The 10761-nt window shown below is 33.7% G+C and overlaps 1 protein-coding gene across 1 annotated transcript; it reads left to right on the top strand.

Moving 5' to 3' along the window:
* Positions 1–5932: 5932 nt before the first annotated feature.
* Positions 5933–7867, top strand: LOC110093746 (pentatricopeptide repeat-containing protein At2g15690, mitochondrial). The gene has a single exon (XM_020818725.2). It carries the CDS (start codon positions 6081–6083, stop codon positions 7626–7628), a length of 1548 nt encoding a protein of 515 aa, XP_020674384.2. The 5' UTR covers positions 5933–6080; the 3' UTR covers positions 7629–7867.
* The last annotated feature ends 2894 nt before the right edge of the window (positions 7868–10761 follow it).

The following is a 10761-nucleotide window of genomic DNA, read 5'->3' as shown; positions in this document are numbered from 1 at the left end:
TTGAGTAATAGCCGGTTGCTATCACTATTATAATACTGTAATAATAATATGTGTGAGAATAATTAAAGATTGATTTTACTAACAATTGTTAGAGATTGACTAACATGTACAAGTTGATGGACTAACAAGCTTTCTTTTAAATACTATGGTTTGGTGATATCCTCTATTAATTCACTGATTGAGGTTATAAGGCGTTATTACTATGCCCACAAATGAGTGACAAATCTATTTACATAGCCAATGGTTACTTATTGTTGATTATTGACTACTAAAAAATACCATGCAAGTTAGAACTCCTTACTTATTTAATGTGATTACTAGATTGAATGTTACTGTATTGATCTACTGTTCATTTTATTTTACTGTTCTATTAGTTATCATTATTATTACTACTACTACCATCGGATTTACTATTCTCCTACCTGGGTTTAGAAAGCCTCACTCACGGATTAACTATATTATTTACCACAAATACCCCATACCTTTGCTTAGCCTTAGCAGAGATGAATCTATTCTTGTCATAGGAGGATGAGGCACACTTCTTGCTATCAAATAGTTTTGGGGCCATTACTCACAAAGCTTAACCAAGGAAAATGCAAAAACGTTGAAGAGAAAATAGAGAATAAATGTGGTAGAGAATCTAAAACATACATATCCTATATATAAATATCATGAGCACTGTATTGCTCATGAGATTAGCATTACAATGCTTAAAAATAGAGAAAATTATTAAAAGTCAAATAGACAAACGTTGCAGCGATATAGGCTATGTGGCGATGTGATGCCATCATTAAAAAATGAAGCACCAACTTTTTGACTGGGAAAATGTAGCAACACTTAAAATGCATGAGCACTGTGGCACTAACAAATACTACCATCATGATGCTTTAACTAACATAATAATGATTTTAACCTCACCATGTGTCATGAAAAATCACAGTGGTGCTTAATAAAGTTTGATAATAAAAAGTTATTAAAGTATGAAATGTTGACTGCATTGCCATTAGTACTATAGAAAATTGATCAAACATTCAAGTGCTTGGTAGTATAGCACTGAGGTGCTCTGTATTTCATATTAGAGTTATGGTGTTTACTATTAAGCACTGCAACGGTACAACATAAAAAAGTTTCTCGAGACTTCACCGTTGTAATTTTATTTTAAATGCTATGGTTCTTAACTGACAAATGCTGCAACGTTTAAAAAGTTAACGTTACAACACTAGTTCAATTTTTAGCACATCAAGCTTTTCTCAAGAAACTTTCATAACTTGTCAAAATTAAAATTAATATATTTTTTACAATCAATAAAATCACACACACATAATACAAATTACAAAACAAAACATATAAACATAAAAATAGAATTGGGTTGCCTCCCAAAAATGCTAAATTTATTATCTTCAGCCATACTTATCTTGATTTGTTACTTTGGTTGTAATGAATCACCACCACTTCTCAAGTGGTCTCCACTATACTCTTTTTCTTTTTTCCTTTGGATTAATTTTATTATTACTTGGCAATGATCCATTGTGTTTACTACTAAAAGAGATTACAAGATATCATAACTGATTTTCTAAGCTCTTAATTAAAGTAATCTAACTTTGCAATTGGGTTCTTAACTAAATCACAACCTCTTCCAAAGGTGATTTTCTCTCACTAAACAAATTTTTTTGGTTAAAACCTAAGGCATATGAAGGCTAGGATTTATTGCAGGTTACTAAGAATTATTCTAATTTTCTCCTTAATTAAATTAACTTACATTTCACTGATTATTACCACTAATATTATTATTTGACCAACTAAAACTAGGGTGATTCCTCCAACCTGGATTATATGTTTTATAATAGAAATTATTTTATCTTTCAATCAAATTCACATTCTCAATCTCTAGTGCATTACTATAATCAAAGAATTTAAATCATGCTCTTCCAATTACATAGATGTTTATAATCGTGAACTAACTCTAATAATGTCTAACTTTTAAAAATTATAGCTACCTGAGTAGTCAAAATAAATAATGCATATGATTCATATATGCAAACTACTCTCTTAGGATTCACCGTATTAAAAGATAATCGAAAATTATTTATAGCCATTCATAATTAATTCATAAGAATCCTCAAATGGCTTAGACATCAAAGATCCTCTAGTTGCAATATTTATAATTGACCTAAGGGATCCTACCAATTCATTATAAAAGTTTGAATAACTAAAAAATTGGGTAAAGTATGGTGAGGGAATTTCTTAAGCTTTTTCCTAAATGTCTCTCAACTTTCATAAATTGACTCTCCTTCAAACTAGGCAAAAGATGTAACATCGCTCCTAAGCAAGATAATTTTTGAATGTGGGAAATACTTAACTAAGAATTTGTGTGCCAACTCATTTTAAGTGGTTATAAAGCCTTTGGGGAAAGAATTCAACCATATCTTAGTTTTGTCCCTTAGAAAAAAATAGAAATAAATGAAGCCTAATAACACTATTATACTTGAATATTATGCAGATTTCTAAGAAGCTAAAAAAATAAAAAATAAAAAAAATGCAGATTTCTACGAAGCTAGCTAAGTGTTGGTTGGGATTCTCAATAGAATTTTCCCCAAACTGGCCGTTTTAAACCATCTAAATTATGACCAATTTCAGTTCAAATTTATTAGCATGAATAGTATATCTATTAATACTCTGGTGGATTCTTCTACTACAGGGTTAACATACTCTCTAAGAGGTCACTACAGGAAAAATGCCTATTACCGGCGGTTCTAACCGGCGGTTTATGGACGGCGGTGTTACCGTGGACGTCCAATACGCCGGTGGTGTTACCGTGGACGTCCGGCGGTGTACACCGTCGGTAATACCAACGGCTACAACCGCCGGTAATTTAACCGGCAGTCTACCGGCGCTTGCCGGCGGTTTAGCGAGCACACGACGCTCGCTTCAACCGCCGGACGATCGTCGGTAATATGACCGCCGGTTAGCCGTCGGTCAACTAACCGGCGGTGTAACGGCCGGAAAACCGCCGGTTTAAAATCCGGTTGTCACCGGCGGTACAAGCAGCCGGAAAACCGCCGGTAATAGTTTCCTACTCCATTTGTACCAGTGGCTGGAATGCCACCGCCAAGCCGCCTGTAAACAGGAAAATTGCGGGTTTAGCCATAGTAACCGCCGTCAAAAATCGCCGGTTTTTGGCGTTTTTCCTGTAGAGGTCTAGGATGGTCCTGATCTTGTAACAGCTCAAATATCTCTAAAATCTTTTTATTTTTAAAACTTTTGTGAGGATTCTTTCTATCGCAAAATTAAACAACAATGGCACCTTACTAGATATACTAGGCATACAATAATAATGCTACAAAAAAAAGAAATAAAGAATAAAAAATAAACAAGACATAAAAACCACTTTGTATTTTTTCAAAATTTTAACAAAAATAACAACAATAAAGATACTAGATACAAGTAGGTCTAAATATGCAACCAGTTTAATAATATAATTTAAAATTATAATATACATGTTACTTCCGTGACAATGAATGCATAATTTATCCTACTGAATGTAAAATAGTTTTTTTTTTTTAAAAAAAAGTTTTTGCCACTTAACAAAGGCTTGTAAGAAAATAAATACTAATAAATTAAAGTATTTTTGCTAATGAATGCAAAATAATATGATTTTCTTAATGAAACTCTTAATTTTAGATATGGATCATAGTATATGCATCCCTAGATCATTATTGAGCTTGTAGGGGTGAAAAGGGAGGTTTAGGGCCTTCATACAATTATAATGTCTCCATAGAATCTAGAAGGTTTAACATCCTATGTCTATGTATGCCAACATTTCAAGGTTAGCACCATAGCTCATCATAACAGCGTTGAACTAGAACAAATAAAAGTATTACACTAATTTCTAGCATAATGGTGCTGACATTGGCTCTATTGTGGCACTACTTTTTCTTAAACCATATAGTGGTCGATAATATAATGTTTGAATTAGGCACTGGGGCATTATAGATGGCAAGGCTTCAATGCAGAATTTTTGGGTGCTACGACGCTCGTTCGATACTTACAAATGTTTGCCTTCTCCTGAATATTTTATGTATAAACATAACAAAAATAACACATTTTAATTAAATTTTACTATAATAAATAATACATAATTTACACTTAACACACCACTGCGGCCCTTGGTCATTGTGCAGTGGCACTACACAGTAAAATTTGTTTTCTATATATTTTTTCTCCACTCACCTCCCTCATTCCACTAGTGTTGTGGCTTGCCATGGAAGAACGAAGAGAAGGGGAGGGAAAGAGGAGATAGGAAAGAGAAAGTTCACATATTAGTCACCAATCTATTTCACCTCTTCTATAAAATTTGTTCAGATTATGATAAGTGACTTTTATTATTTTTTGTTTTCAAAGATTTTGATTTTGATCATTTAATTTCCTTTTAACTATTTTTGTGTACATTTTCTCAAAACTTAATAAACTTCTACTGCATAACTTTTTATATGTTATAGTATTGATTATTCTAGATATTTTGAATAGTTGATTTCATAATTTTACTACGTAAAATGAATGTTATTATATTTTATACAATTTATATCAAATAGAACTTTTTGTCTTTTAATATAAGAATACTTGTAATACAAACATTGTGACTGAATATGAGCATTTGATTGGGTAATAGCTGGTTGCTATTACTATTATAATACTGTAATAATAATATGTGTGAGAATAATTAAAGATTGATTTTACTAATACTTGTTAGAGATTGACTAACATGTACAAGTTGATGAACTAACAGGCTTTCTTTTAAATACTATAGTTTGGTGATATCCTCTATTAATTCACTGATTGAGGTTATAAGGAGTTATTATTTTGCCCGCGAATGAGTGACAAATCTATTTACTTAGCCAATGGTTACTGATTGTTGATTATTGACTACTAAAAAATACCATGCAAGTTAGAACTCCTTACTTATTTATGTGATTACTAGATTGAATGTTACTGTACTGATCTACTGTTCATTTTATTTTACTATTCTATTAGTTATCATTATTATTAATGTATTTTTTACAAATATTACCATCGGATTTTCTATTCTATTTTTTTTTATTATTATAACATGTTTTATGGATATTGATATTATTATTAATGATATTGATACAACTGCTGATTCACTGCTTACTGATTTATTAATTTACATGTGATTTCTATTACTGAGTACGTGATATAAGATACTAATTTATACATGACTCATAAATCTAAGCATGTGATATAAGATACTGATTGATACCGATATAAAATAACTAAATATTATATATATACTCTTATACTATTTTACTACACACACATGATTTCGACTGTCTTTATAGATGCTTCCATTTTATAGATTTATATGACTTTCTTATGGATTCGATAGCACTGTTATGATAACTGCTTTATCAATTCGACATATGTACTCTTTTATAGGTTTAAAGAATTTCTATTCAATACATTTATATATTTTATTACTATCATATGTGATTTACTATTTTTATATATATTTAAAATCATATTGACTGTTACTATTATGGATTGACTGCAGATTACTTATTTATTGTGCTTTGAGTTCATTTATAGGATTTAGTTATTTAGTGGCAACTAATTGACATTCTTACACTAGTTAATAAAATTTCATCAAATATGTAATCTACCACACGAATTACCTATGAAAAATAAAATATTATTAAAGGAATATTACCAAGTCCGAAGTATAGATATCATATCTTTTGAAAATTAATTCCACACTTTGCAATTGCCTTTGCAAGCTTCTCACTCCTCTTGGTGTTCTCCTCCCATGCTACCAAAAGGCAAGCCATGGGGACATTGCTGATTATCTTTAGCCCTTTAGCTCATGAATAAATTTGACCAAGTTATGACACATAGAATCACTCATGCAAAAGATGGGCGGCTGAGATGTGCAATTTAGGCGCCCTAAAACAGATCTATCCAGCCCACCAGCGATAAACCAACGACAACTCCAACTCCCACCAGCCATAAAGGCTTGCCCATTAAGCGCTTATCTTCCGCCGGCTTTCTTCAACTGGCCGGCGAAAATGACTTCCTTCTCGGTAATACAGCGATCCTCTTCTTCCATGGTAGCTGCCGCCTTCTGCAAGGTACGCTTCTCCTCTGCGCTTTTTCTCTTTAAACCTCGTACAAGCCTTGTAAAAATCAGTGCTTTCGCTTCGAGAAACCCCTCATTCAATTCCCTCAGCACATCTGCAACACCCAATAACTATCACCAGCAGCAGCCGCCATCGCCTCCTCCTTCCTCTGATCCACGCATTTTCCACAACCCAAACCGTAATCCTAATCAATGGAGCCCGCAGAAAAACCAGCCTTCCTATCCAAACCCTAACCTAATGAGCCACGATGGACCAAACCAATGGAGCCAATCACAGAACCAACCCCCTTCCTTCTCTCGTCCGCCTCCACCGGGCCATCCTTCTCCAGTGAATGCTGCTCTGCCGCCTGGTGTTAGCCCTCCAACAGCAGGCCCTGGGGATCTCATTGCACTCTCTCGCCAGGGGAAGGTTAAAGAGGCCGTAGAGCTCATGAACCAGGGTGTTCGTGCTGATCCCCCTTCCTTCTTTGAGCTCATCGCTGCCTGTAACGATGCCAAGCTTTTGGAGGAACTTAAAAAGATCCATGACTTCTATTTAAGGTCACCCTTTCGTGCTGACCTACAAATCAACAACAAGCTGCTTGAGATGTATTCAAAGTGCAGGAGCATGAAGGATGCACGTCGGACGTTTGATGGAATGCCTGATAGAAATATGGACTCCTGGCATTTGATGATTAATGGTTATGCATCTAACGGTGAAGGGGATGATGGTTTACATCTTTTTGAGAAGATGAGAGATGTGGGAGTGCAGCCTAATTCACAGACTTTCCTTTATGTTTTGGCTGCATGTGCTAGTGCAGATGCTATTGAAGAAGGATTTATTCATTTTGAATCAATGTCAAAAGAGTATGATATTAGCCCTGGGATTGAGCACTATGTTGCGATGATTGAGGTGCTGGGAAAATCAGGGCAAATCCATGAGGCATTGGAGTTCATTGAGAAGTTGCCTTTTGAAGCACCCGCTGTATTTTGGGAGACCATGATGAACTTAGCCCGGATTCAAGGAGACATTGATCTGGAAGACCAAATGGAAGAGCTCTTGTTGTCAATGGATCCATCGAAGTTTAATCCCAAGAAGATACCGACACCACTGGCAAAGAGGCGTGCTGGTATCAACATGCTTGATGGGAAGAACAAGCTCGGGGAATACCGTCTACCACCCCCTCCACCGAAGGCTCCGCCAGTTAAGGAACAGGGCTATGTGCCAGACACCAGATATGTGTTGCATGATATTGATCAGGAAGCTAAGGAGCAAGCTCTCCTCTATCATAGCGAGCGATTGGCCATTGCTTACGGGCTTATTAGTACACCTGCGAGGACGCCGCTACGGATTATCAAGAATCTCAGGGTTTGTGGTGACTGCCACAATGCAATTAAGATCATGTCCAGGATTGTTGGAAGGGAGCTTATTGTTCGTGACAACAAGCGTTTTCATCATTTCAAGGATGGGAAATGTTCCTGTGGGGACTACTGGTGATGTTGCTGCATTAGGTTTTGGTTAGCTCCTAAACTTCTCACTATATTTGAGGTTTATGGTGTAAAAAAGTTGTTTGCAGTTCGATCTGATCTTACAGGCAGGTCGTTTTAGCTGTCATAAGGACATGAATTGCATTTTCTTATTGCATGCTATGGGTTCTGCTTGTTCCAAATTGACAGTTCTTACCTTTTTTATACTTTCTAATTACTATCATATGGAAGTGTTGGACATACAAATAACTTACGAGCTAAATTGTTTTGGCTATTTGGGTAGCAATGCTAGAGAACTCACTTTATGTTCGTAAGAAAAAACTTATAACTTTTTTTTTAGATATTATGGTCAGTAATATGGGAGACTAATGATCCATTAGTGCAATTCATTAAATTTCTGTCTAGTTAGTCATAGGTCCTCACATTTTATTTTTTTTATATGGGTGCCATTTTAAGTGTGGTTTGTATTATATAACCTTGCATGAATATTGTATGACATTTAAAAATTTCATGCATGACATATATGTGTGCTCCATGGTCTTACAGCACATTCCTAATTCTTTCTGTAGTTCTGTTTCAGCCTTATATTGATAATGGAAGTATTTTTTTATGGATATAAAACTTTTTTAACTATTGTTAACCATGTTGTTATGAATTGCCTTGGATTACTTGGTGGATCCCACAAAACTTAGGCTTTATTTGGGACAACTTTCTTACTGTTTTCTACAGGAAATTTCTAGTTAAAAAAATTGTTGAAAGCAACAAAAAAACAGTGGTCAAAAGCTGTCCCAAACAAAATTTTAATTTATTGCTTGTGCATGTGTGTGGTTTTAATAAGGTTCCCTTAATTAGCCAAATAGCATTGCATGAGATTGCGCTGGGTCGTCATTGATTTTGGTTCGTGGTGGTGCGGTTGGTATGTTGTATGGAATTTTGATTCCTGCTACCTGTTGTCACAGCTTGTTAAGGCATCTCCAACCGAAACTCTCATTTTTCACTGCAAAATGCAGTAAAATCAAAAAGTGTCGTGATTCATCTCAAAAGGAACACCATTTTGCCCCCAAACCATCGCTCGTTTCTTTCACGCCATTCTTAGCAAGTTCGATACAGAGAAAAGAATGACGCAAGTGAATAGTGCGACGCGTTGCACTATTCAATTGCGATCAAATGGCGGAGTAAATGACGTTCGATTGCTACGTTTGAGGGCCTCCATTCAGTTGTTTGCCGAATGGTCGGAGATGGTCTTAAGAGCAAGCTAGTGACGTTCATCTCTGACTTCCATGGCTTTCTAGTCTTTGATCTCTTGCATAGGCTTGTGAGTTATCATTAAGGTTTATCAGGTTAGAAATCTTCGTACTAATATATTCTTTTAGTTCTCTTTATTTATTGTTAATTTTATGATTTATGTATTTTTGCAAGATGGTAGGAAGTGTTTTTTATGTGTTTGACTAGCAAAAAATTGAGCTTCTCTTTGTTGTGTGATTGTGTATAGTTGCATTTGGAAAGATTGCTTTTATTTCGTACTCCATGGTTTTGTACATATATGACATTTTGAGATTTGGTTCTTTTCTTCTCTCTTTTGTATTAACCATTTTTATTTTTTGTGGGACAACACAAATCTTGTTGTCAATATAACTTGATCTATTTCTTATTACTTATTCATGGAATTAGTTTTTAGTATTTTTTGCATAAATAAGTTTATCTTGAAAAATGGTTTCAAGTGCAATAAAGATTTCATATAATGATTTTGCATAATGTTGAGAATGAAGCATAAACAAATTTTATCTTGGTAGATTCAATCCCAATATCTTTACAATAACTTTCTAAATTTTCACTAGCTGAGCTAATTGTCTCCACAAATTTAATGATGAGTATGATATCAATATGATAGCTATAGAGTATGAGATTGATTAGCTAAATGCCTTTAAGAATAGAGCTTTGTATGGCTAAGATATTATTGACCTAAAAAAAATGTTATGTTAAGCTTGTATTGCATGTTGTAGCCTTATGATTGAATTAGCAAACCTATATTGGCCATACCACAGCCACACTAGTTGGCAATTACCTTGTGGCCGTATAGCCCTCGTAGACTTAGGATTAGTTTGGGACGATTGCAGTCGTCGATAAAACATATTGTGAAGTTGTACAGAAAGTTGCTTTATGACATTGTTGTACATAAATTATTATATTTTGTTTGTGAAGTATAACTGTCGAACTACTGTGTTATAGCTGTATGAGAACAAATTACTTTGATACCTTTATGTATATTGTGTTGAAAAATAATTATTTATATATCATTTTTTTAAAAAAACTGAATATGATAAAATATTAACAATTTTAATTTAAAACCTTATCCAATTTTTGAAAATGTTTTATAGGTTTTAAAAAAGGGTTTAATAATTTTTTTTCATAAATGTACTATAATACTTTTTTTTTTGGGAATTACTATAATACTTTAAAATAATGCGAAAAAATTAGAAAAAATTCACTTTTCTTGACCTCTTATAATTTTTATTTATAATAATATGTTTTAAAAATTAAATACAGGTATTCATATATATGTTAAAAATGTATATATATAATTCTATCCTACATCAGCTTGCTCTATATCTCAACATCTACTAATATCAGAACATATATTGCTGCTGTAATCTGTTATTTGTGATGATAAATATATATAATATTCTGTTGTTTTTCTATTACATGTGTGCTACCAATTCTACTATGTTTAGTTTATTTGTTTTGGATTTATGCTTGTTAACCTATTTTATAAACAGGTTTGAGTAATGTTGTTTATCTAATTCAAGATTTTGATCATGCAAATATTGCATTAATATTTTTTATTAAAAATTTAATATTGCAATGTTTACAGGTCACGGAAAGCAAGCTAGGAACGCAAAAAAAATATAAACCTCTGTTTTAAATTAGCGCCCCAAACATACTTTTGGTTGCATTTTACATTGTAAAGCTCTAAAGCATTCGTCCCAAACACAGCTTTTGTGATGTAGCATAACAATTAGATCAAACATATAAAAGTAAGTGTCTAATTATAAGAGTCCAAGAAGATGCTAGAGTAAGAGCCCAATCAAGGGCTTATCCATGCATATTCTCGAAGAAAAGTCAAACCTTTAGGGCTATTGTTT

This window comes from Dendrobium catenatum, unplaced genomic scaffold, assembly GCF_001605985.2.
Source record: "Dendrobium catenatum unplaced genomic scaffold, ASM160598v2 fragScaff_scaffold_1236, whole genome shotgun sequence".
Taxonomy (NCBI): Eukaryota; Viridiplantae; Streptophyta; class Magnoliopsida; order Asparagales; family Orchidaceae; genus Dendrobium; species Dendrobium catenatum.
The sequence above is the reverse complement of the archived record's forward strand: the minus strand, read 5'-3'. Positions and strand labels throughout refer to the sequence as shown.

What these genes read in the sequence shown, in the direction of transcription:
- LOC110093746 (XM_020818725.2), top strand. Translation starts at nt 6,081, where the DNA reads ATGACTTCCTTCTCGGTAATACAGCGATCCTCTTCTTCCATGGTAGCT.